Source organism: Erithacus rubecula (assembly GCF_903797595.1).
Source record: "Erithacus rubecula genome assembly, chromosome: 23".
NCBI classification, from domain to species: Eukaryota; Metazoa; Chordata; class Aves; order Passeriformes; family Muscicapidae; genus Erithacus; species Erithacus rubecula.
The window spans coordinates 5,741,616-5,768,350 of NC_136675.1; the positions used below are offsets into that span (position 1 = coordinate 5,741,616).

The 26,735-nt window shown below is 56.4% G+C and overlaps 4 protein-coding genes across 7 annotated transcripts; 1 reads left to right on the forward strand and 3 right to left on the reverse strand.

The window, feature by feature from the left end:
* Positions 1-411: 411 nt before the first annotated feature.
* Positions 412-10,749, reverse strand: LCK (LCK proto-oncogene, Src family tyrosine kinase). The gene is made up of 13 exons (XM_079325925.1): positions 10,619-10,749; positions 7,647-7,753; positions 7,466-7,547; positions 7,298-7,388; positions 7,112-7,210; positions 6,329-6,432; positions 6,102-6,251; positions 5,330-5,482; positions 4,323-4,502; positions 2,926-3,002; positions 2,692-2,845; positions 2,046-2,177; positions 412-710 (listed from the first exon to the last, which is right to left on the reverse strand). The coding sequence occupies exons 2-13, from the start codon at positions 7,746-7,748 to the stop codon at positions 508-510; spliced, it is 1,527 nt and encodes a 508-aa protein (XP_079182051.1). The 5' UTR covers positions 7,749-7,753; positions 10,619-10,749; the 3' UTR covers positions 412-507.
* A 1,404-nt stretch (positions 10,750-12,153) lies between these two features.
* FAM167B (family with sequence similarity 167 member B) lies at positions 12,154-14,448 on the reverse strand. Of its 3 annotated transcripts, none has more exons than XM_079325882.1 (3): positions 13,060-14,448; positions 12,390-12,758; positions 12,154-12,200 (listed from the first exon to the last, which is right to left on the reverse strand). In XM_079325882.1, the coding sequence occupies exons 1-2, from the start codon at positions 13,348-13,350 to the stop codon at positions 12,495-12,497; spliced, it is 555 nt and encodes a 184-aa protein (XP_079182008.1). In that variant the 5' UTR covers positions 13,351-14,448; the 3' UTR covers positions 12,154-12,200; positions 12,390-12,494. The 3 variants fall into 3 exon arrangements, with proteins under 3 accessions (XP_079182008.1, XP_079182009.1, XP_079182007.1); XM_079325883.1 differs by lacking the exon at positions 12,154-12,200 and adding an exon at positions 12,226-12,332; XM_079325881.1 differs by lacking the exon at positions 12,154-12,200 and adding an exon at positions 12,226-12,343.
* A 299-nt stretch (positions 14,449-14,747) lies between these two features.
* On the forward strand, positions 14,748-20,635 carry LOC306811839 (myotubularin-related protein 9-like). 2 transcript variants are annotated; one of them, XM_079325877.1, is made up of 11 exons: positions 14,748-15,130; positions 15,293-15,352; positions 15,534-15,642; positions 15,884-16,009; positions 16,133-16,306; positions 16,739-16,956; positions 18,690-18,851; positions 18,930-19,071; positions 19,145-19,365; positions 19,960-20,111; positions 20,189-20,635. In XM_079325877.1, exons 1-11 carry the CDS (start codon positions 14,949-14,951, stop codon positions 20,341-20,343), a joined length of 1,701 nt encoding a protein of 566 aa, XP_079182003.1. In that variant the 5' UTR covers positions 14,748-14,948; the 3' UTR covers positions 20,344-20,635. The 2 variants fall into 2 exon arrangements, with proteins under 2 accessions (XP_079182003.1, XP_079182004.1); XM_079325878.1 differs by lacking the exon at positions 15,293-15,352.
* A 598-nt stretch (positions 20,636-21,233) lies between these two features.
* EIF3I (eukaryotic translation initiation factor 3 subunit I) lies at positions 21,234-26,733 on the reverse strand. Its single transcript, XM_079325880.1, has 10 exons — positions 26,587-26,733; positions 26,396-26,483; positions 25,695-25,760; positions 24,274-24,423; positions 24,066-24,193; positions 23,050-23,160; positions 22,678-22,767; positions 22,144-22,217; positions 21,892-21,984; positions 21,234-21,585 (listed from the first exon to the last, which is right to left on the reverse strand). The coding sequence occupies exons 4-10, from the start codon at positions 24,347-24,349 to the stop codon at positions 21,504-21,506; spliced, it is 654 nt and encodes a 217-aa protein (XP_079182006.1). The 5' UTR covers positions 24,350-24,423; positions 25,695-25,760; positions 26,396-26,483; positions 26,587-26,733; the 3' UTR covers positions 21,234-21,503.
* Between the last annotated feature and the right edge of the window lie 2 nt (positions 26,734-26,735).

The window sequence follows — 26,735 nt, forward strand, 5'->3', positions numbered from 1 at the left end:
ACAGGGCTGGGGTGGGGTCAGGGGGGTCTGGGGGGTCCCAGGGGCTCCCCGGGGTGGGTTGGTGCGAGTGGGGTCCATGTGTGGTGAGTATCACCCCGCAAACCCCATCCCATGGCAGCCTGGAGCTGTGAGGTCCCAGCCGCTAAAACGTCTTTTATTTCCTCAAAATAATTGTTGGATGGGTCCTGCAAACGCCGTGGGGGGAGAAGGAGCATCCCACGGCCAAGGGGTGCAGTGGCCATCACCGGGGGGCAAAGGGGGCACAGTCAGAGTGGGGTGAGGTGACCCCTGGACCTGCATCTGCCCCCTGAAAATCACAAGGACAGCAGGGTGGGCACCAGCAGAATCCCCTGTGCCATCCTTTTGGGGAGGGCTGATTTTGTCCATCCCCATCTGAAGCGGGCAAATCCGCTGCTCCCAAGCTCTGCAGCGTTCCTGGGGTGATGTCCATGGGGATGTGGGGCACCCCCAGCACCCCAAAGCAGAGCTGTGCCAGCTGCAGGCACCTCAGGGCTGCTGCTGGTACTGGCCCTCGGTGGCTGTGAAGAAATCCTCGAGCACACTCTTCATGAACTCGAAGGTGGGGCGCTCCTCGGGGCTCTCCTTCCAGCACTGCCTCATCAGCTCGTAAAGCTCCTGGGGGCAGTTGTCAGGCTGGGGCATCCGGTAGCCCCGCTCCAGGTTCTGGATTACCTCGGGGTTGGTCATCCCTGGAAAAAGGGAAATGTGTGGGGGACTCAGTTTGGGTCAGCCCCGGGGTGTGGGTGTCACCCTGGGGTTGGTCATTCCTGCCAGGATAATGCACAGGATACAGTTTGGGTCACAGGAGCTACCCCAGGGATGGTTATTCCTGCCAGGACCCTGTTTGGGTGTGTTCTTTGTAATACTGTATTTAATTTTCCTAGTAAAGAACTGTTATTCCTAATTCCCATATCTTTGCCTGAGAGCCCTTTAATTTCAAAATTATAATAATTTGAAGGGAGGGTGTTTACACTCTCCATTTCAAAGAGGAGCTTCTGCCTTTATTAGCAAACACATGTCTTTCAAACCAAGACACTGGGTTACCCCCATGTCACAGGTGCCATCCTGGGGTTGGTCATCCCTGCCAGGACAATGCCCAGGACTCAGTTTGGGACAGAGAAACCACCCAGGACAATGCCCAGGACTGAGTTTGGGCCATCTCAATGCCACAGGAACCACCCCAGGACTGGTCATTCCTGCCAGGACAATGCCCAGCACCTAATTTGGGTCACAGGAGCCATCCCAGGATTGGTCATTCCCACCAGGACAATGCCCAGGACGCACTTTGGGTCACCCCTGAGTTTTAGGATCCAGTCTAGGCTTGGTCATTCCTGCCAGGACAATGCCCAGCACCCAGTTTGGGTGGCAGGGACCACCTCAGGTTTGGTCACCCTTACCAGAACAATGCCCAGGACTTAATTTGGGTCACCCCCAGGTTTTAGGGACCACTCTAGGGCTGGTCATTCTTGCCAGAACAGTGCCCAGGACCCAATTTGGGGTCTCAGGTACCACCCCAGGCTTGGTCACCCTTGCCAGGACAATGGCCAGGACTCAATTTGGGTGGCAGGGATCACCCCGGGCTTTGTCACCTTTACCAGGACAACACCCAGGATCCAATTTGGGATCTCAGGTACCACCCCAGCCTTTGTCACCCTTACCAGGACAACACCCAGGACCCACTTTGGGGTCTCAGGTACCACCCCAGCCTTTGTCACCCTTAACAGGACAACACCCAGGACCCACTTTGGGGTCTCAGGTACCACCCCAGCCTTTGTCACCTTTACCAGGACAATGCCTAGAATCCAATTTGGGGTCTCAGGTACCACCCCACCCACCCAAACCCCAGCCAGGGGGGCACCTCCCATGGCCATCCACCCCCTCCAGCCCTGCCCAGGTGTGTCTGGGGGCCGTGCCCGGCCGGGCAGGGCGCAGGGCAGGGAGCCAGGCTGGCAGAGGCGTGCGTGCAGCGCTGCATGCACTCACTCGTGGGCGTGCCAGCCCCGCAGCTGCCCCAAAATCCTGACCTGGATACGGGATCCGGCCGTAGGTGACGATCTCGGTGAGCAGGATCCCAAAAGACCACACGTCCGACTTGATGGTGAACGTGCCGTAGTTGATGGCCTCGGGTGCTGTCCATTTAATCGGGAATTTCGCCCCTGCAAAGAGGCGGGAGGGGAGGGGATAAAAGGCGCTGGCTGAGCTGGAATCGCCGCGCTGGGTTTAATCCGATGTGACAATCCCCCAGCCGGGCTCTGTGGCTGCCTGGGGGCGAGTGGCTTTGCTGGCTGAGTCTGCGGTAGCCACGCAAAAAGGAGCCCCCATCCCCCTCCAGCTGCGGGGGGAAAAAGGGGAAAAAAACCACCCCTGCAGCTCCCCAGAGATCCGCACTCCTGTCCCGATGTCCCCAAGCTCTGTCACCCCCGGGCTGGGCTCACCCTCCCGAGTTATTCCAGAGATCCCCACCCTGTCCCGATGTCCCCAAGCTCTGTCACCCCCGGGCTGGGCTGGGCTCACCCTCCCGAGTTATTCCAGAGATTCCCCATCCCTGTCCCAATGTCCCCAAGCTCTGTGACCCCCGGGCTGGGCTCACCCTCCCGAGTTATTCCAGAGATCCCCACCCCTGTCCCGATGTCCCCAAGCTCTGTCACCCCCGGGCTGGGCTGGGCTCACCCTCCCGAGCCGTGTACTCGTTATCCTCGATGAGCCTGGCCAGCCCAAAATCGGCGATTTTGCAGCACAAAGTGTCTGAGACCAGGATGTTGGCGGCCCTCAGGTCCCTGTGGATGTAATTCTTGGCCTCGATGAAGGCCATGCCTTCAGCGATCTGTAATTATTAACATTAATTAACGACTCCAGCCAGAGTTCTCCCAGCTCCATCCCAAATTTCTCTGCTCCCCCCATCACCTGCGCTGCCATGTCCAGCAGTTTGTTGATGCCGAGTTTGACTCCTTCTGAGGTTTTGAGGAAGTCCACGAGGCTGCCTGTGATGGAAAAGCAATTCTCAGCTCCTGGGAGCCATGGGGGGGGGGGGGGGGTGACAAGGGCACTGTCCCCCCTTCCCCCCAAAAATAAAAATCTCTGGGAGTGTGAAAATCCTTTTTGCTGGAGGTGGGAGAGTACAAACAGGGCTAGAGGCAAAAGAATCTCTAAAATTAACGAATTTCCACATGGCAAATCTTTCATTTTTTCTGTTTTTGGAGCCTGCACTGGGAGGTGCTGCAGTCACACTGCAGGAGTTTTAGAGGTTGGTTTAAGCTCTCGACCAGTTTAGGCAGGAATTTTTCACAGCCTGAACCCTACCATGAAAACCTTTTAAGCCTTAAAATTCCAAAGAATTCTGTGGCCTCATCTACGTTATGTTGGGTTAATGTAGTCAGGAAATATGGATTCTGTCACCATCTGTTAAACCAGGGGAGGCAGTGACCCTTATCTCCATGGAGATATCCTCTGCTAATGGGCCATCTTTAAACCAGCTGGCCAATCATCTTTATCTTCCCACAGCCCACCCTCCCTCCAGGAGATATCTCCTGTTAATGGGCCATTGTTTAAAACTGGGTGTGGCAGTGACTCTTATCCCTGTGGGAATTATCTCCTGTTAATGGGCCATTGTTTAAAACTGGGTGTGGCAGTGATCTTGATCTCCTGGCACACATTATCTGCTAATGGGCCATCTTTAAACCAGCTGGGCAATCATCTTTATCTTCCCACAGCCCATCCTCCCTCCAGGAGATATCTCCTGTTCATGGCCATTGAGTCCCAGTGCATGACTGATAAAATTCCATCATCCCACTGGGAGATGCTCCACCCAGGGGGAGGAGACAAACATTTCCTACCCAGATAAAAACTGAGATTTTGGACAGCAGTTATCCATCTTTCCACTGGATTCCAGAGGAAAGCCAGACCTTTCCACATCATCCCTGCACCTTCAGAGGAAACTGCACCTTCTCCAGGAGCACTGCTCCAGCTGAACCACATCTGCCACTGCAGGAGGATGCAGCCACTATGGAATGGGACTGTGCCACCACCCTGACTGACTGACTGTGTCAGCTTGGATTCTGACTCTGGAAGTGCTTTGGGATTGTTCTTTGCAATGCTGTATTTCTATTTTAATTTTCCTAGTAAAGAACTGTTATTCCTATTCCCATATCTTTGCCTGAGAGCCCCTTAATTTCTAAATTATTAATTTGGAGGAAGGGAGTTTACATTCTCCATTTCAAAGAGAATCTCCTGCCTTTCTTGGCAGACACCTGTCCTTCAAACCAGGATGGGGCAGCACCTGGAGCCCCCCGGGGTGGGCTCACCCTTCTCCATGAACTCGGTGATGATGTAGATGGGCTCCTTGGTCACCACGGCGTAGAGCCTCACCAGCCGCCGGTGCTGCAGCTTCTTCATCAGGTTGGCCTCAGCCAGGAAGGCGCTGGGGGACATGCTGCCAGCCTTGAGGCTCTTCACTGCCACCTTCGTGTGCCCGTTGTACAATCCTGGGGGGAAAAAAGACAGAGTAAAAACAGATCCAGACATGGGGCTGGTGGTGCTTGTGGTGCCAGATGAGGAGGGAGGCTGCAGGAACAGCCCAAGGAAAGGAGGAGATGCTGGAGGTTCTAAAAGTTGGGTGGGTGTTGTGAAGGTTTGGATGGAGGAGGGGTTTGAGGCATCAAAATCTTGTTGTGGGATGGAGGGATGAAGAGGAGCAGGGAGGGATGGAGGGAAAGGATGGAGGGGGGGGATGAATGGAAGGGATGTGTTTAAAAAAAGATTGGGTGTGGCACTAGGTGCCATGGTCTAGTTGAGGTGCTAGAGCATGGGTTGGACTTGATGATCTTGAAGATCTCTTTCAACCCAGTGATTCTGTGAATTCTGTGGATTCTGGATGGAGGGAAGGGATGGAGGGGAACAGGGAGGGATGGAGGGATGGAGGAAAGGGATGGAGAGCAGCAGGACAGCCCCAGTGGCTTCTCCAACACAGCACTCAGGGAGCAGGAGAAGTTTTTGTGCTTTTTGTGGCTGGATCTGCCTCCAAACCCCCAGAGCTGCTCCAGCACTCCAGGCACAAGGGACACTCCCAAGTGGGGACAAAGCCAGCAGCTCTGCAGCTCCGTGATGCCACATATATCCCCTGTACCCAGCAGCAGAGCAGGGACCCAGGCATGGGAGCAAAGGGAAATTTGGGCTGGATTCTCTATTTTTCCACAAGCTCCAGTCCCACACCTTGGGCTGTGCTGGTTCCTCCGTGTGTGATCCCAGCTGGATCTTTCCCAGCTGGGGGATCCTGCTGCTCCCTCGGTGCCCCAGTTTCACCCTGACTCACCCATCCAGACCTCTCCGAACTGCCCCGCTCCCAGCTTCTCCACCAGCTTCAGCGACTCCCGCGGCACCTCCCACTCGTCCTGCCACCACGGCTTCTGCGGCTTCTGCGTCCGGCAGGGTTTCCCCAGGCGGCAGCAGAGCCCGTCGGAGCTGCCTGGGCCAGGGGGAGGCAGAGCTGGGCCAGCGCGGGGCGCCCGGCAGGAGCCAGGGCTGGGCTGGGCCACTGGGAGCAGCGGGTCCTGCCCACCCCCCATCCACCCCATCCCATCCACTTCTGTCCTGTTCCATCCCATTCCCAGCCCCATCCCACTCCATCCCGCCCTATTCCCTTTCCCATTCCCGTCCACTTCTCTCCCTTTCCACCCCATCCCGCCCCATTCTCATCCTGTCCCAGCCACTTCTCTCCTGTTCCATCTCATTCCCAGCCCCATCTCACTTCATCCTGCCCCATTCCCATTCCCGTCCCGTCCACTTCTCTCCCTTTCCACCCCATCCCGCTCCATCCCACTCCGTCCCTCCCCATTCCATTTCCCATTCCCGTCCACTTCTCTCCCTTTCCACCCCATCCCGCCCCATCCTACTCCATCCCTACTCATTCCCATTCCCACCCATCCCGTCCCAGCCACTTCTGTCTTGTTCCATCCCATTCTCCATCCTGCCCCATTCCCATTCCCATCCCGTCCACTTCTCTCTCTTTCCACCCCATCCCGCCCCATTCCCACTCCATCCTGCCCCATTCCCATTCTCATCCCCATTCCCGCCCCATCCCGCACGTGTGTAGTGCTGCACCAGCTCCCTGAGGCTGCCGAAGGGGCTGCGGGGGGAGATGTAGAAGCCGCCGCTGTCCAGGTTCCGGATCTTGTAGTGCTTCACCGTCTCTCCCTGACTCTCGTCCAGGTCCCGCACGGACAGCGAGTACGAGCCTGGGGACAGCGACACCCATGGGACCCCAGACCCCTCCTGTGCCCCCCTAAAACCCCCCGGGAGCCGCGGGTGGCACCTTTGGAGGTCTCGCTCTCGCGGATGAGGAAGGAGCCGTGGGTGTTCCCCGAGGCCAGGAGCTGCCGCTCGGCGTCCTTGCGGCTGATGTTCTTGAAAAACCATCTGGGGACGGGAGGCAGGGTCAGGGGACATGGGGCAGGGTCAGGGGACACCGGGCAGGGTCAGGGGACACCGGGTAGGGCTCAGGAGATCGCCTGGGGACACGGGGCAGAGCTCAAGGGACACGGGACAGTGTCAGGGGACATGGGGCAGGGCTCAGGGGACACGGGACAGGGTCAGGGGACATGGGGCAGGACTCAGGGGACACGGGACAGGGTCAGGGGACACGGGGCAGAGCTCAGGAGGTCCCTCGGGGGGTTTAGGGGATCCCCTGGGGGGTTTGGGGCAGGGTTCAGGGGATCTCGTTGGGATTTTTTGGGGATCCTTTGGGGGGCTTTGGGGCATTGTTCAGGGGATCCCTTGGGTGGGTTTTGGGGGATCCTTTGGGGATTTTGGGGCAGGGCTCAGAGGATCCCCTGGGGACATGGGGCAGAGCTCAAGGGACACTAGGCAGGGTCAGGGGACACGGGGCAAGGCTCAAGGGACGTGGGACAGGGTCAGGGGACACGGGGCAGGGCTCAGAGGGTCCCTCGGGGGGTTTAGGGGATCCCTTGGGAGGTTTGGGGCAGGGTTCAGGGGATCCCTTTGGGGTTTTGGGGGGATCCCTTTGGGGAGTTTGGGGCAGGGCTCAGAGGATCCCTTGAGGGTTTTTTTGGGCTCCTGCTGCTCGCCCCCTACTCACGGCTCGGGCTCCAGGCTGTTCACCAAAGCCACGAAGTTGTGCGGGATCAGCCCCTCCTGGCCCGTGGTGAGCGACTGCGCCTTCCACCACTCCCCATTCCTGCGAGGACACAGCGCGGTGAGACCCCCCCAGACCCTGCAGGGACCCCCGGGGGCGCTGGGACAGCGCTGGGACTGATCTGCTCACTCCTCCAGGACACGGAGCTTCTCCCCCTTCCGCAGCCCCAGGTCCCCGTCGTGCTTGGGCTCGTAGTTGTACAGGGCCACCACCAGCTTGTCTGGGGGGACAAGAGGAGGCGGCAGTGACCAATTTGGGGGTGTCACAGCCCCTCCCCAGGTCACAGCTGTGCCTCACCTTGCATGGGGGAGCGCGGGGGTGACGAGGGCTCGTAGGACACCAGGGGGTCCTGAACCTCGGAGCCCTTACGGATCAGCCTCTGCCGGGGGACAGGAACCCGTGAGCCCCCAGCTGGGGGGGCTTGGCCACCTCTGGGGGCGGCTTGGCCACCGGGATGGGCTGTGTGGCCCCTCCTCACCTGGCGCTTGCTGTCGGGCTCGATGGGGTAGTTGCAGTGCTCGCAGATGTCGATGTTCTCGATCCAGTCCTCGTCATAGTATGAGCTGCAGCAGCAGCCCATGGTGGCTGAGGGGACAGAGGTGACACTGGGGATGGCACCTCCATTCCTGCCTGTCCTCCTGCTGCAGTGCATCCCCATCCCTGCATCAATCCATCCCTGCATCCATCCATCCATCTGTCCGTCCATCCATCCATCCGCTGATTCTGAGGACATTCCCTGACTCTCTGCCATTATTTCCTCATTTATCCTCCTTTCATTAATTAAAACCACTCAAGGCAATTAGCCCCCAGCCTGTGGCTGCCTCCTGTGCCAGCTCTTCCCCCCCCCTCTGATAACAACCTCATCATTAATATCCCATTAGCAATTAATTCATTCCAACAGCTCAGCTTTAACGAGGCTTGGCTGGGCAAGCACCTCCTCAATCCCAAAATCCTCTCCTGGCCTCCAAATTCCAACTTCCAAATTATTTTTTTCCTACAAACTCCCATCATCCACCCCCAGGGATATTCCTAAACCCCCAATATATTAGAATATAAATCCCCAATATTGGAATAGCCCCAAAAGGGTGGCACCTGTCACTGTCACTGCAGTGCCACCATGGCACTGATGTCACCACCTCCCACCTTCCCGAAAATGCTGAGCTTGGCACAGCCCCGGAAAAGGCTCTTCCTCAGAACCCCCCCACCCACGGCACCAGCATCTGTCCCCAAACCCTTTTTTGGGGACCCAGCTGTGGGTTTTGGGGTGGTTTTGTCACCACGAGCCAGCCCAGGTGTGTCACCCCCACAGCCAGGCTGTGCCAAGGTCCCCTGGAGATGCTTTGTTGGGGTGCTGGAATAATTTTGTTTTTCCTGCCTGGGTTTTCAGCAGCACGCTCAAAAATTCAAAAAATTCAAAAAATTCAAAAATTCAAAAATTCATCTTTTCCCTCAGTGCCAAAGGGGGACACAGTAGTGGGGGCTTGGTTTGAGCCTTGCAGGGGGTCCTTGAGGAAGGTTTGGGATCCCTGAGGAGGGTTTGGGGTCACTGAGGAGGGTTTGGTGTCCCTAAGGAAGTTTTGGGGTCCCTAAGGAAGGTTTGGTGTCCCTAAAGAGGGTTTGGGGTCCCTAAGAAGGTGTGGGATTCCCAGGGAGGCTTTGGGGTCCCTAAGGAAGATTTTGGGTCCCTAAGGAGGGTTTGGGTTCTCTAAGGAGGGTTTAGGGTTTCTGAGGAGGATTTGGGATCCCTGAGGAGGGTTTGGGGTGTCTAAGGAAGGTTTGGGGTCCCCAGGGAGGGTTTGGGGTCTCTAAGGACGATTTGGGGTCCCCAGGGTGCTGCCAGCCCCCAGTGCCACTCCAAGCCCCCCCAACCTGCTCTTCCAGATCTGATTTTGTCCACCAGGATCCGCCTCCCTCAAGGTGACAGGGACACAAGGACTGTCCCCAAGAGGCCAGAGCAGCAGGTACAGGACATTTTGGCCAGGAGGACACTCAGTGAGGTCCCCATGTCCTACAACGCTGCTCTGGGGACTCAAACCCCATCCTGGTGCCTCCATTTCCTGGTGACACCCATTTGGGGACACATTTTGGCACCCACAAAGGGGTTTGGCCACACTGCACCCACGGTGACTGTGCTAAAACACAAATTTTGTTTTGCTGATTCCTTAGAATTCCCATCAAGATTTCCTACATTTCTACTGGCAGCCAGAAGAGAAAACCCAAAATTCATCAACATTCTCAGAGTTTTTCAGAGCAGAACTCGGCTCAAACCCAGAATTTATGGACAAGAACAACACAAAGTGCTCGAATTTTTTTGGCCAGAGCAAAGGGACAGCTGAGAAATCCCAAATCCCCACCCCGACCCTATAGAGGAGCTCTTCAAACACCTCCAGCAGTGCCCGGAGCTGTTTTTTCCTCCCGGGGTGGGTGAGGAGGGAGGTGCTGCTATTGTGCTTTTTTTTTTTTTCTTACAGCCCCAAGCCACAGCGTAATTTCCACCGAGCAGCAGCAGCCGTTTCACCTGCGTTCCGCCAGGGCCAGGAGGGAAAAAAAAACCAAAAAGAATGAAAAAAAAAAAAAGGGCGTTTGAAGCATTTGAAATCGGCTTTTTTTTCTTTTTTTTTCTTTTTTTTTTTTTTTTTTTTTTTTTTTTTGGTGGCTGCATCTGTGCAACCGAATTTCTTTGTGCAAAGGGGCCTGGCAGGGAGGGGGTTGTTCAGGTGTCCTTGCCAGGTGTGTCACCCCTCTATTTGTTTTTTTGGGGTTTCTTTTTACTGGATTTGGTGTTCCTGGCTCCCTGTCCTGTGCTGTCCCTTCCGCCCACGTGGCGCTGGGCAGGTGCTGTGGGTTTGTCACCGCGGTGGGTGTGAGGAGCGCTGAAATCTGGGCTGAGCTGTTTTTTCCAGGTTCACCTCAGTGTCCGTGAGCCAGTTGTGAGCCAGCTGTGCCCGCTGGTCACCCCGCGCTGGCAGTGACACCAGGGCCGTGTCCCCAAGGCTGTCCCTGCAGCAGGGAGGGGTTTGTGCTGAGCAAGCACCGAAAAATGAGAATTTCTGAACGCCTGAACCCGCAAAACTGGGCACAAACCTTGAGGGACCGGCTGCTGCTACAGCCCTGGGGACAAAACTGAATTTCTGCTTTGTGCTGAGGACTAAAGTCCTGCTTTGCCCTGGAAATGAGGATTTGGGGACCCGTCACCCCGGGCAGGACCCCCGGGCGGGCAGGGGACGTTGGGACAGCGCCTTTCCCCCACCTGACAGACCCCAGAGGGATTTGGGGAGCCCAGCCTGGCTCCCCCCATCCCCACCCGGGCTCTCATCCCCGCAAGAACCAGCCCGACCCCCAAATTTCCATCCCTGCCAGGGGCACTCGGAGAGCTCAGCTCACACCCCGAACCCCAAAATTGCCCCCCAAATCCCAGCGGGACCCGCAGCCCCTTCCCCCCGCTCTCACCTGGTGGCAGCGAGGTGAGGACCGGCCGCGCTCAGAGTCCCATGTCGCGATGGGGCCGTGCCCGTCACGTCCTCCCCATCCCCCCGAGAGCTTTTGGGGTGCGCAGAGCAGCCCCCCGAGCTCTGGGGTGCGCCGAGGAGCCCCCCCCGAGCTCTGGTGGGATCCTGAGGGATGCGCAGAGGATCCCTCCGAGCTCTGGGGTGAGCAGAGGAGCCCCCCCCGAACTCTGGGGTGAGCAGAGGAGCCCCCCCCGAACTCTGGGGCGTGCAGAGGATCCCCCCGAGCCTCTGGTGGGATTCTGGGGTGAGCAGAGGAGCCCCCCGAGCTCTGGGGTGCGCAGAGGATCCCTCCGAGCTCTGGTGGGATTCTGGGGTGAGCAGAGGAGCCCCCCCGAGCTCTGGTGGGATTCTGGGGTGAGCAGAAGAGGCCCCCCGAGGTCTGGGGTGAGCAGAGGAGCCCCCCCGAGCTCTGGTGGGATTCTGGGGTGAGCAGAGGAGCCCCCCGAGCTCTGGGGTGCGCAGAGCAGCCCCCCGAGCCCGGCTGCGCTGCCGCCCGCTCCCGCTCTCCCCGCCTTGCCCCGGTTTCCTGCCTCATGAGCAAACTCAAGAGGAGCCGGTTCTCAGCTCCCTCCCGACCGCAAAGAGCGAGTGACAAACCCCGATGGCTTCCTGCCATCCCCGGGGCTGGCGAGGGTGGGCGAGGGGATGCTCAGAGTGGCGAGCGGGGGGGTTGGCACCGGCTGCCAGCAGCGCTCTGTCCCCTGCGCTGTCCCCTCCCCGCGCTCCGGGCCAGGCTGGCACTGTCCTGTCACACCCTCTGTCCTTGCTGTCCCTCTCACACCCCCAAACCCCGCTCTGTGTCCCCTCCTTGCACCCCAAGTTCCCCCGTGTGCTGGGGACGCATCCCGCTGTGGCTGCCACCGCCGTGTCACCGCAGTGTCACCGCACCATTTGGAAGCCGCTGGAGCTCAGGGGACACGCGGTGCCCCCGCCGCGTTTTGGAGGCAGCTCGGGGCGCACAACCGCAGCAGCATTGTGTTGGCTTCTTTGATGGAGCGAGAAGCCGCAGGGAGCTCGGCGAGGCTCGGGCAGGAAGCCCTGGGGTGTTTGGGGGGGGTTGTGGCAGCTTGGGGGGCACATTCGGTCCTGGCAAGGAGAAACAGCCCCCCCCAAATGATCCCTGCGTCACCCCGCAGCTTCCCTGGCGCTGTTTGCACCTGGGGTTCTGTGAAAGGGGAATTCCCAAGCGGCACCTGGAGCTGTTCCCTCCCAAAAAAAGGTCGGGAGCCGCATCTGGAAGGGAAAAGGCGCAGCTGCATCCTCAGCTCCTTTTATTGCGCCTCGAAGGGCGGCTCCCCACGTTCCACACCGGGATTGGCCCCACCAGGCTCAGGGACGGGCCCCCAAACTGCCCCGGGCCCCGTGGGGACCGTGACATTCCTGTGATATTCCCATTCCATTCCCATGCCATTCCTGTGCCATTCCTGCGCCATTCCCCTGTCATTCTCGTGCGATTCCCGTGTAATTCCCGTGACAATTCCCGTTCCATTCCCGTGTCATTTCCGTGACATTCCCTTGTCATTCTCGTGCCATTCCCGCGACATTCCTGTGCCATTCCCGTTCCATTCCCGTTTCATTCCCGTTCCACTCCCATGCCATTCCCACGACATTCCTGTGCCATTCCCGTTCCATTCCCGTGCCATTCCCGTTTCATTCTCGTTCCATTCTCGTTTCATTCCCGTTTCATTCCCGTTCCATTCCCGTGCCACCACGGCGTGGCACCGCCCTGGTGGAGCAGCCCCGCCTGCCCCGAGCCCTGACAGATTTGGGGGGGGATTTTTGAACCCCAAAAGCCGCCGGGCTGCAGCGGGGCTGGCTCAGCACAGGGAGAAGCGCCGGGAGTTGATGTTCATGCGGGTGACTCCGATGTGCTTGAGCGGCGTGGAGAGCAGGAAGGCGGCCTTGGGGGGGATGGTGCAGAGCAGATCCGAGTCTTCCTCGCAGCCCTCGAGGCCGAAGGTGGCGTCGTCCAGCATCTCCTTGTGCTGGTGGCAGGCCTGCTCCACCTTCAGCCGGTGCAGCCGCGCCCGCAGCCGCATCAGCTGCTGCGCCAGCCGCTGGTCCAGCGCCTGCATGTCCCGCTGCGGGGAGAAGGGGACCGGGATGCAGCGGGGATGGAGCTTGGACAGGGCACAAACCCCGCGGGCAGCCCACGGTGACAGCGTGAGCACGGTGACAGCGCGGGGACAGCTCGGGTTGTGCTGTCTGTGCCACCCCCAGAGCAGCGGGAGGGGGTGACAAGCGCTGACCCCCTCAAGACCACGACCCCCGGTCGGGGGCAGAGCTGTGGCACCGCAGAGCCACGAAAAAAATCTTGGAAAAATCCATGTACAAGCAGCAAGGCGAGCAGAGGAGCCCAGATCGTGACCCCGTCCTACTCACCAGCTCCGTCCTCAGCCACTCCAGAGCCGCTTCCATGGTGGCAAAGCCACAAACGCCACCATCCTGCTGCTCCTCCGGCTGCCCGGGGCTCTGCGGTGCCCCCCAGGTGCCCCCGGGGGTCCGAGTCCCCCAGCGCTGCCCCCTCACCCGCGCTTCCCACTCCAGGTACGAGGGTCTGCGCGTCTGCAGCTTCAGCTTGGCCGTCAGCGCCTTCACACTGTCCAGGTTCTCCTCCTCCCAGGTGGGCTCCTCCTCGCCCAGCTCCTTGAATTTCAGCTGGCTGAGGGCCATGCTGGGACAAACAGATCCCCCCCAAAAATCCCCGCTGATCTCTGACCCCTCAGCACCTTCTTCTCCGCGGGGAAATTAAGCCCCCACCCTGACCACGACCACCCACCCACTCCGTGCCCAACCCGGTTCCCGGTTATTTATCCACGAGGACAAGTCCGATGGGCAGGGATTTCCTTATCCAGAGGAGTGCAAAGGAGGAGTTTCTTAAATTTTTTTGCTTGTTGCGTTGTTGTTTTTTGGTTTTTTTTTTTTTTTTAATTTGTTTTGGTTTTTTCCGTTTCTTTTCTATTTTAACATCATTGTCTCCGGCTGGGAGGAGACTCGCCGTTCCCGGACGGAGCCTTCACCGGGCACGGGATGATTTATCCCCGGCTCACCCGCTTCCCCTCCCCTTGGGGGGGGCCCAAAAAAGCCCAAGGAAGGAAAAAGAAACCGGGGGGGATGGGGGGGTGCCCACGGGGGGCAGCCGGGGTCCCGCACCCGGACGGGACCTTAAGGTGGAACCGCGTCCGGGTCTGTTCGGTGCCGCCTCCTCCCTGCCCGGAGGGGTCCAGGGGCAGCGGAGGTGGCTCAGGGGTCTCACCTGTGTCCCCCGGGTGTCACCTGCCCCACTCCTGTCCCCTCCAGCTCCCCCCTAGAGCAGCCCCAAATTCTCCTCGTGCTCCCCCCGCGCTGCTCTCGAGTCTCGCTGTCCCCTCTCGTGTCCCTCCGCGCGGGTTCCTGGTGTCCCCTCTCTGTCGCACCGCACGCAGTGACCCCCCCCCCCTTCCCCCCAAAACCCAACCCCGGCACCGCCGCGTCCCTCCGGACCGGGGCCACCTTAAACCCGACATCCGCCGGCCGGGCCGGGCCGGGCTGCGCGGGGACATCGCCGCTTCCACCCCGCGCTCCCCGATCTCCCCCTCCTGCACCCCCAAATCCCCCTCCCCGAGCATCCCGAGCTCCCCCGCTGGCACCCCGGGGTCCCCTCTTTGCACCCCAACACTCCCGGTGCCCCCCCAAGCCCCTCCTTGCACCCTGAGACTCTTCCTTGTGCCCCAAGGTTCTCTGCTTGCACCCCCAAAATTCCCGTTTTGCACCCCAAAAATCCTCTCCTTATGGCACTCTGAGGTCCCCCGCCTTCACCCCGCGTGTCCCCCGAGGACCCCACCTGCCCCCAGCCAGACCAGGTAAGCAGAGGGGTGGCCGGGGCAGGATCACGGCCACCCACCCACCTTCCTCCTCCTCTTCCACCTGTCCCCGGCCAGCCCTGGGGGTGGCTTTGGGGACAGCAGAGCCCGTGGGGACCTTGGCAGCCGGGCCGGTAACGGGGTGCAGCCCCAACGCAGCAGGGAGGGATCGAGAGCTGCTCCCTGCAACCCCATTCCCCCCCAAAACCCTCCAGCACAGCTTGGAGCCAGCTCAGCCCCCTGTGCCTCAGTTTCCCCAATGCCTGGTGGAGGAAATGTCGCGCTGGAGGTGACAGCGCCAGCGCGCAGAGGGGACAGCCCGCGTGACGCGCAGGGAAGGGAAGGGAAGGGGTTTCCAGGCGGGCCGAGAGCTGCAGGATTTCCCCTTTCTCCCTCTGCTCCCTCCCCTGCCGGGCAGAGGCAGCGCCCATGGAGTTCTCGGAGCTGATCAAGACGGCGACAGTGGAGAACGTGCTGCTGTCGCGACCGGGGCTGCCCGCTGTGCGCGGCACCCTGTGCATCACCAGCCACCACCTGCTGCTCTCCTCCTGCCCCCGCGGCGACCTGGAGCTCTGGCTGCTCATCCGCAACGTGGACGCGGTGGAGAAAAGGTGGGGCTGTCCCCAGGGCTGTCCCCTCCTGCCAGCCCTGTCACCCCTGCCCGAGCTGGAGGATCCCCCCCGTTCCCCCGCTGGGCACCCCACGGGCACCCCGCTGCCCCGCCCAGCCGTGGCCTTCCTCTTCCTCTTCCATTGACCTCCTCTCCTCCTCAGAGTGCACAATTTAGGCTGGTACCAGCCCCCCCGGACTGGCGGCTCCCTGCGGGACACCAGGTGTGGCTTTTTTGGCTCTCCTGCCTCTGCCACCCACCCACCGTGCCCGGTCCCGGCGGCGGTGGCAGATGAGAGCCTCGAGTCCGGCACAGCCCCGAGGGGAGAGGGCAGCTCGGTGCTGTCTGTGTGTCCCCGTGTGTCCCCTCCAGGCAGCCCTGACCCCCCGTCCCGCCTCCCGCAGGCTCTGCGGTTCCTCCGGCACCATCACTCTGCGCTGCAAGGACCTGCAGGTGCTGCAGCTGGAGATCCCGGGCATGGAGGAATGTCTGAACATCGCCAGCTCCATCGAGGTGAGCCCGGCCCGCGAGCAAAGGCTTGGCCGGGGGAACAAGCGCTGCTGTGTTTGCTCTGGCATGAACTGGGTAAACACGCAGCTCCGGCTGCGCTGCCACCGGCTGGGACACGGGGGTGGCACACGGGGACATTGCCAGCGCTCTGTTTGTGCCCGGTGTTCCTGAAACGGGACTGGCACACGGGGACAGTGCCAGCCCTCTGTCCGTGCCCGGTGTCCCTGACCGTGCCCCGCCGCAGGCGCTCTCCTCGGTGGACTCGGTGATGATGATGTACCCGTTCTTCTACCGCCCGGCGAGCCTGCGCCTCCAGCAGGGCTGGCACCGCTTCCCCCTCGAGCGCTTCTTCCAGCAGCTCTCCTTGCAGGTGAGCCTGGCCCGGGGGATCCCGAACCTTCCCCGGCCAGAGGGGATCCGAGCTTTTCCCGGCCCGAGGGGATCCGAGCTTTTCCCGGCCCCGGGCCGGGCTCTGATGTCGCCTCTCCCCCAGACGAGCCAGTGGCGGCTGAGCACCGTGAACCGGGATTTCAGCGCCTGCCCCTCGTATCCTCCCGCCGTGATCGTGCCGGCGGCCGTGGGCGATGACACCGTGGCCAAAGCTGCTCGGTTCCGGCAGGGCGGGCGATTTCCCGTTCTCAGCTACTTCCACCCCAAAAACGGCACCGTGAGTCCGTCCCGCCCCTCTACAGGGGGCTGCGAACCCCCCGTGTCCATGTGGCTCCGTATAGGAGGAAGGATTCCATCTTCATAGAACTCCAGAACTGGGCTGGAAGGGATCTTGGAGATCATCCAGTGCCACTCCTGCCATGGCAGGGTCACCTTCCACTGTCCACGCTGCTCCAAACTGGCTGGGGACACTTCCAGGAATCCAAAGGCAGCCACAGCTGCTCTGGGAATTCCATCCCAGCCCTTCCCCAACCTCTCAGGGAACAATTCCATCCCGATATCCCATCCAGTGAGAAGCCATTCCCTGTGTCCTGTCTCTCCATCCCTTATCCCCAATCCCTCTCCAGCTCTCCTGGAGCCCCTTAGGGTCCCCTTGGAGCCTCCTTTTCTCCAGGCTGGACACCCCCAGCTGTTCCCCCCTCTTCCCCAGGTCCTGCTCCGCAGCAGCCAGCCCCTGACGGGGCCCAACCGCCGGCGCTGCCGCGAGGATGAGAAGCTCTTGGGGACGATCCTGGACGAGGGTGAGCGGGGTTTCATCATCGACACGCGCTCCGCCCAGGCGGCCAAGCAGGCGCGAATGGGCGGCGGCGGCACCGAGCCCAAATCCTGCTACCCCCAGTGGAGGAGGCTGCACCGAGCCCTGGAGAGGTGAGGGCTGCCTGTTGTGCCTCGTGTGTGTCCTGCTTTGGATAAAGGCAGAAATGGAGAATATAAACCCCATTCCTCTAAAATATTACAATTTGGAAATTAAGGGGCCCTCAGGCAAAGATATGGGAATAGGAATAACAGTTCTTTACTAGGAAAATTAAAATAGAAATGCAGTATTACAAAGAACAATCCCAAACACTGCCAGAGTCAGAATCCAAGCTGACACAGTCAGTCAGTCAGGGTGGTGGCACAATCCCATTCAATGGTGGCTGCATCCTCCTGCAGTGGCAGATGTGGTTCAGCTGGAGCAGTGCTCCTGGAGAAGGTGCAGTTTCCTCTGAAGCTCCAGGGATGGTGTGGAAAGGTCTGGCTTTCCTCTGGAATCCAGTGAGAAGAAAGTAACTGCTGTCCAAAATCTCAGTTTTTATCTGGGTAGGAAATGTTTGTCTCCTCCCCCTGGCTGGAGCATCTCCCAGTGGGATGATGGAATTTTATCAGTCATGCACTGGGACTCAATGGCCATGAACAGGAGATATCTCCTGGAGGGAGGATGGGCTGTGGAAAGATAAAGATGATTGCCCAGCTGGTTTAAAGATGGCCCATTAGCAGATAATGTGTGCCAGGAGATCAAGATCACTGCCACACCCAGTTTTAAACAATGGCCCATTAACAGGAGATAATTCCCACAGGGATAAGAGTCACTGCCACACCCAGTTTTAAACAATGGCCCATTAACAGGAGATATCTCCTGGAGGGAGGGTGGGCTGTGGAAAGATAAAGATGATTGCCCAGCTGGTTTAAAGATGGCCCATTAGCAGAGGATATCTCCCATGGAGATAAGGGTCACTGCCCCCCCCGGTTTAACAGATGGTGACAGAATCCACATTTGTGGCCACATCCTGTATTGTAATAAGTGTGCCATGCTATAAATGGATATGTTCGATTTGTCCAATTAATAAAAACAACAAGGTCAAATTTAACAGCAATTTATTAATAACAGTAATTGTATGTAAATGAATACAATAAAATATATTAGTTACATAGATTTAAGTAAATACAAAATTTGGCAGTGTGTAATTTAGTATAATTGAGGTTGGTTCCAATAAAGCATAAGCAAAACTGACTGGGGGTATGGGTAGGGCCCTTCCTCTCACACCATACCAAATCAAGCTAAAAATCTCACTTACATATTGTTTACTAATACATATTAATACAGAATACTCTGGAAAGTTCCTCCTAGTTTCTATTCCTAAAATCTATGTCAGTATATTGTATTGCACGTGCTCCACTGTAGTTAAGGGTCTCTCATCTTTTTGGGGGTCTTGTTTCTGATGAAGGCTCTGGGTCTTCATCCCTGTTTGCTGTTTGACCTTGCAGGTAGACTGAGTTTAGGGTTATATAATTAAGCCTATGTTCCCATAACAAGTCTTGTCCAAGTGTCCAATGCCTGGAATCATCCCAATTTGCCCCAGTTCAAGGTCAATAACCTGTTTCTAGCTGCTGTTACCAGACCTACACCCTAACTATCCTCCCATCAAACACCTGGAGGATGATTCTGTTTGTTTAACCCTTTCCTTTACCTTTTTTGCTTTGTAACAACCGAGCACAATTTTTTCTGTTGATTACGAAGCAACAATTTTGCTAATACAGTCACAATTTAATTAGCACAAATCACAGCTACCAATGTGGGGATGGTGCCAGTGAGCCTCCCACTCATCTGTGACCTCTTGCAGAGGTCGCCCACTGCAGGAGAGTTTCATCAGGCTGGTGGAGACCTGCAGTGACCCCTCGCTGAGCATGGACCGCTGGCTGGCCCGGCTGGACAGCAGCCGCTGGCTCAGCCACGTCAAAGCTGCCCTGAGCACGGCCTGCCTGGCTGCTCAGTGCCTGGACAGGTAAGGAGGGGCTGCACCACACCTTTCCCATTTCCCAATCCCCCCAGCGTGGCCCAAAATGTGGGTGTCACCCTGCAGGGAGCATTGCAAGGTGCTGGTGCACGGGGCGGAGGGGACGGACACCACCCTGCTGGTGACATCGCTGGCTCAGCTCATCCTGGACCCATCCTGCCGCAGCCTGGAGGGATTCCAGGCCCTGCTGCAGCGGGAATGGATCGAGGTGGGAGCTGCAGGGCAGGGCAGGGTGGGGCTGGCAGCAGGGCTGGGTGTCCTCAGCGTGTGTGTCCCTCTAGGCTGGGCACCCCTTCCAGCTGCGCTGCGCCCGCGCCGCCGCGCCGCAGGGCCGAGGGAAGCAGGAGGCGCCGCTGTTCCTGCTCTTCCTGGACTGCGTCTGGCAGCTCAGCCGCCAGTTCCCCTTCTCCCTGGAGTTTGGGGAGCAGCTGCTCCTCACCCTCTTTGACAATGCCTACGCCTCCTCCTTTGGCACCTTCCTGTGCAACAGCGAGAGGGAGAGGTGGGTGTGGGGCTGGGGGGGCAAACTCGGCCTCTCCCGACATTCTGGGGTTGAAGTTTGAGGTTTGTTGAGAGTGGGGGGTCAGGAGTGCTAAGAGATAAGAGAGTGAATGATGTAAGAGAGAGATTTTCCTGCTTACAACACAATAAATCTTCTTCTATGTTGAATATTCTCATTTCCACTAACCAATCTAACACAAGATAAAAATTCTCTAACATTTGCATGCAGCCTGTAGGAATTGCTATATTACTGTGTTTAGCTGCTTTCTTATCTCTAAACCTTATCTCTGATCCTTCCTGTCATGCCAGGAGAGGGTCTCTGCTGCTTCTTTGGTATTTGTGGCATTTGGCATTTTCTAAACAAGGGAAGGGGGCCTTCAAACACTCACATTGTTGTTCAGCCACACAGTGGAAAACTGCTATAATTTCTACTTTGCTCATGGTTTCAAACTCTTCTTCTGAGCACTCATATTGATAAGGTTTTCCTGATTCATCCTTCCCAACAGCCACCACCCTGCAAACCCCTGCTGGCCACAGCTTAGGTGACACCAAACCCTGCTGGGGGCTGAGATTTGTCCCTCCTGTCCCCAACCAGGAGCCTGTGTAAGGTGAAGGAGAGCACACACTCACTGTGGGACTGGCTGGACCAGCCTGAGGAGAGGCACAAGTACCTGAACCCTCTGTACTCACACAACCCCCTGGTGATCTGGCCCTCTGTGGAGCCCCAGAGCATCCAGCTCTGGCAGGGTGAGCAGGATCCTCCCAAAATCCACCCTCAGCTGGCTCAGGGGAACTGCAGTAACACCCAGCTTTTTCTCTCCCAGGTTTATTCCTTCGTTGGATTCGTCCTTCCCAGCACCTGGATGAGGCCTGGGAGGAGATCCAGAGGTTGGTGGAGGGAAACAATTCCTCCATCAAGGAGAAAAGGCTGAGCCAGTCCCTCCCTGAGCCCTCTGCTGGGATAGAGAGCAGGAGATGAAGCCTGGAGAGCTGGGGTTTGGGACAAAGTGACACTGGATCCTCCCATGGGAAGGGCTGTGCAGGACACAGAGCCCATGGACAGCTCTGGGAAAGGGCACAGATCCCCTTTGTCTGCCTTCAGCCCAGCCTGAGCTTGTTCAGTAAATCTCTCTCCCAGCCCTTGTCTGCATCCTGCTCTTCCATAGGGAAGCTGCTCCTTCCCTCTGGGCTTTCAGCAGTGGATGGCTCTGGAGTTTAAGGGCAGGAGATCACAAAAAAACCCCAGCAGATCACACAAAAAACCCCAGCAGATCACACAAAAAACCCCAGCAGATCACAGAAAAACCCCCAACAGGACACACCAAACCAACAACCCCCCCCAGATCACACAGGCTGCAGCCTCAGTGTCGTGTCAGCAGATCTGACTGGGAGTCAGCCTGGGAATTCTGCCCTTGAGCCCAGTTTTGAGGAAGGAAAGAGGCAAAAAAAAAAAATACAAAACCACCTTTTTGGAGAGACAGGAGGGTGGGAGGGTGAGGATCTGCAGCAGGAGCTCCTAGGGCAGGAAATGACTGTTCCATGAGGAAAGCTGGCTCGGGGTCAGGCCAGCAGATAAACAAAGGGGCCGGGCGCGTGCGTGGCAGCTGGAAAACAATTCCTGGCTGCTGCACTTCCACCCTTTTCACACTTCAGGGCTGGGGCTGAGGCTCTGGAGCCTCCCTGGGATGGAGTTCATGGATGGGCAGAGGTCCCAGGAGGAGCAGCACTGCTCCATGGGTGTGGAACAAAGCACTGACAACAGAGCTGGGAAAACAAAGTCCTTGGGTTAATTTTGGTTCAGATGGGGGAAAAAAAAACAACTAAAAAAACCCCACAGAGGTAGTTTTCCTTGTGTTTAGAAAAGATTTGTATTTATTTCCTCTTTTTTTCCCCTCCCCTGATTTATAAATATGCCCAGCAGGCAGGCAGCCAACCCAGTTCCCTTCACCTTTATTCCACTAAAAACCATTCCTGCCCTTTGGAGCTGCTTGAGTTCCCACTTCCCAACTTCCCACAACCCCCCAAAAATCACTGCCAAGAATAACTTCAGGCCTTTCCAACAGTCCTGTGGAGGAGCCCATGAACTGGGCAAGGGCTTGGAGAAGGGAAAAGAAGAGGAGAGGAGAGGGAAATTCTCCTTCAGGCTTCAAACTCGAACTCAAAGTACTGGGGATCGAAGTAGTGGATGCGGACGTAGCCATCCTCACCCCCACTGCTGTAGCTGCAGGGAGGAAAGGGAAAGTCAGGAATGCTGCTGGGAGCAAGGAATGGCAAGTCTGGCCTCATCACCCCCTCCTAAAACTCATACAGGATCCAAAAAACTCATACAAAGGGGAAAAAAAATATCAGTGATGTGGCTAAAGTGTGGGGCAGGGTGTGAGCGATCCCATGGGATGGGTCAAAATGGGGGAATTCAGGTGTTGGTTTCATTCCCATCACAGAAATCTTGTGAGTTTGGTCATATCCCAATTAAAAAGTGGGATTGGGTGGGTTGGGGACACTGCAGGATCCCCAGGGAGTCTCTCACCTCTTGCCATCAGGGTGGAAGGCGACGCTGTTGATGGGCCCAAAGTGCCCCTTGACTCTGCCAAACTCCTCCTCAAAAGCCAAGTGGAAGAACCTGGCAGGAGGAAGATTTAAATTGTCACAAAACCACAGAATCCTCAAAAAAATACCCAAAAAGCCTCAAGGGCTTGTCCAGCACTGCCAACTTCCCCAAAGAAAGGGAAATGCAATCCCTGGGATGTCAGGAGTGCTCTGGGTGAGGATTCAGACCAACCTGGCCTCGAATTTGCCAATCCTGGTGGAGGTTGTGGTCACATCCATGGCCTCCTGTCCTCCACCCAGCACCACCTGCAGGGCAGAGAAACCAGAGAAATCCCAACCCTTCAGTGCTTCCCTCTGGGATTTAGGGAATCCTGGGATCACTGAGGTTGGAAAAAACCTCCAAGATGGAGCTCAACATTGATTCCCACCTTGAAACCAGTTTAGAGAAGTGAGTGCCAGGTCCAGAGGTTCCCTGGACACCTCCAGGGGTGATGAGTGTCTCCAGCACCTCCCACAAATCCCACAAATCCCACAAATTCCACTAATTCCACAAATCCATCAGCAGCCCTCCAACCCTCAGAGGAATTCCCACCTCCCTGATACATTCGATCAGAGAACAAAAAACTTTGTTCTCATTGTGCCAGACCCAGCAGAACTCTCCAGGCTCATTCCAGACTCCTGGTTTTAGGCTGGACTGAGAAAACCCCCACTGCAGGAATCCCAGGATTAGTTTGGATTAGATTGAGCTGAGGAAACTCATCCTTACATGGTCAAAAATGGGGGAAAGGGCAGCAGAATTCACCGGCCGCTCCGTCCTGAACGTCTTCAGGTGCTCCAGGGATGTGCAGTCAAAGAGCTACAAGGGGAAAAAGGAGAAATTCAGGAATTAACTCACACAGCTCCAGCTGCTGGGCTTTATCTGGATGGATATTCCTTCCCTTTGCAAGCTCAAATCCCAAAAATATTCCCTCAAAAAGGGAAATTTTTCACCTTCCAGAGGTGGCAAAAAAAAAAAAAAAATTAATTTCCAATGCCTGGCTGCTCATTTAGCACTTCTCCTTTCTCAAAACATTCCCAAAACCCCCCTCAGAGCAGGGATCCTGCCAGGAAATCTGCAGAGGCTGCTGGAAAAGCTGACCTTGGCTGTGTTGTCCTTGGAAGCAGTGATGAACATGGTCATGTCCCGGGAGGTCTGGATGTCGTTGATTTGCTTGGTGTGCTCCTTGATGTTTGACAGCTGCTCCCCTGACTGGGGGGGAAGAGGGATTTTCAGGGAGATGGGAAGTGATTCCCACATTAAAAATAACATGGAAGAGAATGCTGGAATGCTTTGGGTGGAAAAGGAATCTAGGAATGGATTTAGTTCTACATCTCTGTGGTGTGTCACTCCCAGCCTTGCTTGGGGGAGTCTGGGGAAGAGGAATTTTCAGAGAGATGGGAAGTGATTCCCTCATTAAAAACAACATGGAATAGAATGCTGGAATGCTTTGGGTGGAAAGGGAATCTAGGAATGAATTCAGTTCCATGTTCCTGGGGAAGAGGAATTTTCAGAGAGATGGGAAGTGATTTCCTCATTAAAAACAACATGGAATAGAATCCTGGAATGCTTTGGGTGGAAAGAGAATTTAGGAATGGACTCAGTTCCATGTCCCTGTCTTGTGTCACTTCCAGCCTTGCTTGGGAGAGCCTCATATTTTAACAAGTGAGGGGAAGAGTTTTCAGGTAGCTGGGAAGTGATTCCCTTTTTAAAAATAACATGGAATAGTATCCTGGAATGCTTTGGGTGGGAAAAGAATTTAGAAATGGATTCAGTTCCACATCTCTGTGCAGTGTCACTTCCAGCTTTGCTCAGAGGAGCCTCATACTTTAACACAGGTGGGGAAGAGTTGTCAGGGAGCTGGGAAGTGATTCCCTTATGAAAAATAACATGGAATAGAATCCTGGAATGCTTTGGGCTGGAAAGGAATTTAGGAATGGATTCAGTTCCACATCTCTGTGCTGTACCAATTCCAGCCTCGCTCAGGGGATCCTCTTGAATATCAAAACAAATATTTTAAATTCTCCTTGCTGAAGCTGCTGTTTGCAGCCCCAAACCCCCCAGTCCAGCCCTGATCCCCATGGGAATGCTGCTGCAGGCTCCCCCCAGGCCCTGACCTTGGCACTGAACTGGTTGAGCTCCCCATTCTCGTGGCCAGCAATGATGAACTCCCCCAGCGGGCCCCACACGGCGCTGGTGATCTTGGAGTCACTGCAGGGAATCTTCATGTAGGGCTCGTTGTTCTCTGTGGGAAGGAGGGGATCAGGCAGCCCAGAGGGATTGCAGGCAGCATTCCCAGCCCCCTGACAGGCAGGGGAAGCTCACCAATCTGGCTGGGGTCCCTCAGGTCGAAGAAGCTGACGAAGCACTGGTATCCCATCTGCTTGTCCGTGGAGAACATGATGATGTTCCCTCCAAAGTCGAAGCCGCACGTCCTGACGGCCGAGCTGGTCTTCACCAGGGCCAGCTGCTTCCCTGGGGACAGCAAAACCCTCAGGGGTTGGTGGGAGAGGGTGGGAAAGGAGGGCAGGGACAGCAGGAGGGGCTGGGAGTCGCTGCTGATCCACTCAGGAATTCCCAAGGCTCGCCCAGATTTTAGCGTGGAATGGGTTGGGTTGGAAGAGTGGAATGGGTTGGGTTTGGAAGAGTGGAATAGGTTGGGTTTGGTTTGGAAGAGTGGAATGGGTTGGGTTTTGGTTGGAAGAGTGGAATGGGTTTGGGTTGGAAGAGTGGAATGGGTTGGGTTTGGGTTGGAAGAGTGGAATGGGTTGGGTTTTGGTTGGAAGAGTGGAATGGGTTGGGTTTGGTTTGGAAGAGTGGAATGGGTTGGGTTTGGTTTGGAAGAGTGGAATGGGTTGGGTTTGGTTTGGAAGAGTGGAATGGGTTGGGTTTGGGTTGGAAGAGTGGAATGGGTTTGGTTTTGGTTGGAAGAGTGGAATGGGTTTGGTTTGGAAGAGTGGAATGGGTTGGGTTTGGAAGAGTGGAATGGGTTGGGTTTGGAAGAGTGGAATGGGTTGGGTTTGGGTTGGAAGAGTGGAATGGGTTGGGTTTTGGTTGGAAGAGTGGAATGGGTTGGGTTTGGTTTGGAAGAGTGGAATGGGTTGGGTTTGGTTTGGAAGAGTGGAATGGGTTTGGTTTGGAAGAGTGGAATGGGTTGGGTTTGGAAGAGTGGAATGGGTTTGGTTTGGAAGAGTGGAATGGGTTGGGTTTGGGTTGGAAGAGTGGAATGGGTTGGGTTTGGGTTGGAAGAGTGGAATGGGTTGGGTTTGGGTTGGAAGAATGGAATGGGTTGAGCTGGTAGAGTGGAATGGGTTTCAATCCCATGGAATGGGCTGGTTTGGAGGAGTAGAATGGTTTGGGTTTGGGTTGGAACACTGGAATGGTTTGGGTTTGGGTTGGAAGACTGGAATAGTTTTCCAGCTTTTCTCATGGAATGGGTTGGGTTGAAAGAGATCTAAAAAGACATTTAAAAAGAGATTTAAAAACAGATTTAAAACTCTCCCAACCCTGAGCAGGGACACCTCCCACTATCCCAAGTGGCTCCAACCTGTCCTGGGACACTTCCAGTGATGAGACATCCACAGATTCTCTGGGAATTCCACCCCAGGCAAGAATTCCTTCCAACACCCACCCCACCCCCACTGTGTCCTGTCCCTCCATCCCTGTCCCTCTGCAGCTCTCCTGCCTCTGTGGGACTGTCCCCCAGGCTCAGGGTGTCCCCAGGGGGAATTTGGGGATGGTCTCACCTGTCTCACAGTCCCAGAGGCGACAGCTGTTGTCTGCAGAGCCAGTGAGGACGTGCCTGGTGTCCCCTGGGCCACCAGTTAGGGAATAGCAGCCCCAAATTCCACTCTGGGCACCCAGGGAGTGTCTCTGCACCAGATTAAAAAGGGGGAAAATCCATCCCAGGAAAGGCAATGCAGAGCTCAAGTGTTGCCACTGCAAAATCTCATCATTTTCCCATGAAATTTGAAGGAAATGGTCAGTTTTAAAAAAGGGATTTTTTTGGTAAAATCCACCCCAAGAAAGGCAACAAGTTCCTGTTGTAAAATCCCACAAATTCCCCAGGAAATTCAAGCTCAGTTTCTTGCATTTAAACAACTTTTCCCCACTTTGATCAGTGGAAAATCTTCCCAACCATCCAGGGAAGGAGCACAAAGCAAAAAAAAAAAATCCAAATATCCCAAAGAGCAGCAAGGCAGGAAAACCACGCAAAAAATGGGGAAAGATGAAGCAGCAGAAATGCTTCTATTGGAGAGGAAAATGAGGAACCACCGGGAATGAATCAGACACGAAAATACGGGATTAAACCGGTTTGGGGGATTAAACCGGTTTGGGGGATTAAACCGGTTTTGGGGATTAAACCGGTTTGGGGGATTAAACCGGTTTTTTGGGGATTAAACCGGTTTTTTGGGGATTGAACCGGTTTTTTGGGATCAAAGGATACAGTCGGCATCCACACACCACACAGCTCCCGTGTGCCCATTGTAGGTGCCCAACCTCTCCCCATTCACCGAATACCAAACATTGACAATCTGCGAGGAGAAAAAAAAAAAAAAAAAACAACAAAAAAAAAAAAAACAGATTAACGATCAGTTAATTAGGGCGCGTTAATTAGGCGGGGTGAGGAGCACTCACGGGATCTTTGGCCACGGTGAAGAGCAGATCTCCCTCGCGGTTGTATTTGATCTGAGTGATGGAGCGCTCATGGCCCTGCAGCAGGATCGGCTTCTGTAATTAACGATGGAATAATTAATGAGCGACGCCAGGGAAGCGGGGGTGAGGCC

Coding starts and splice junctions, on each gene's coding strand:
- LCK (XM_079325925.1), bottom strand. CDS start 7,748: ATGGGCTGCTGCTGCAGCTCATACTATGACGAGGACTGGATCGAGAAC. Junction 5,483..6,101: donor GCTGGTGCAGCACTACACAC/GTGCGGGATGGG, acceptor CCCCTGGCCCAG/GCAGCTCCGACGGGCTCTGC. Junction 2,178..2,691: donor CGAGTACACGGCTCGGGAGG/GTGAGCCCAGCC, acceptor GCCTCTTTGCAG/GGGCGAAATTCCCGATTAAA.
- FAM167B (XM_079325882.1), bottom strand. CDS start 13,350: ATGGCCCTCAGCCAGCTGAAATTCAAGGAGCTGGGCGAGGAGGAGCCC. Junction 12,759..13,059: donor AGTGGCTGAGGACGGAGCTG/GTGAGTAGGACG, acceptor TTCTCCCCGCAG/CGGGACATGCAGGCGCTGGA.
- LOC306811839 (XM_079325877.1), top strand. CDS start 14,949: ATGGAGTTCTCGGAGCTGATCAAGACGGCGACAGTGGAGAACGTGCTG. Junction 15,131..15,292: donor GTGGACGCGGTGGAGAAAAG/GTGGGGCTGTCC, acceptor TCTCCTCCTCAG/AGTGCACAATTTAGGCTGGT. Junction 19,072..19,144: donor TGCAGCGGGAATGGATCGAG/GTGGGAGCTGCA, acceptor GTGTCCCTCTAG/GCTGGGCACCCCTTCCAGCT.
- EIF3I (XM_079325880.1), bottom strand. CDS start 24,349: ATGTTCTCCACGGACAAGCAGATGGGATACCAGTGCTTCGTCAGCTTC. Junction 24,194..24,273: donor GAGGGACCCCAGCCAGATTG/GTGAGCTTCCCC, acceptor TCCTTCCCACAG/AGAACAACGAGCCCTACATG. Junction 23,161..24,065: donor TCAACCAGTTCAGTGCCAAG/GTCAGGGCCTGG, acceptor CTTCCCCCCCAG/TCAGGGGAGCAGCTGTCAAA.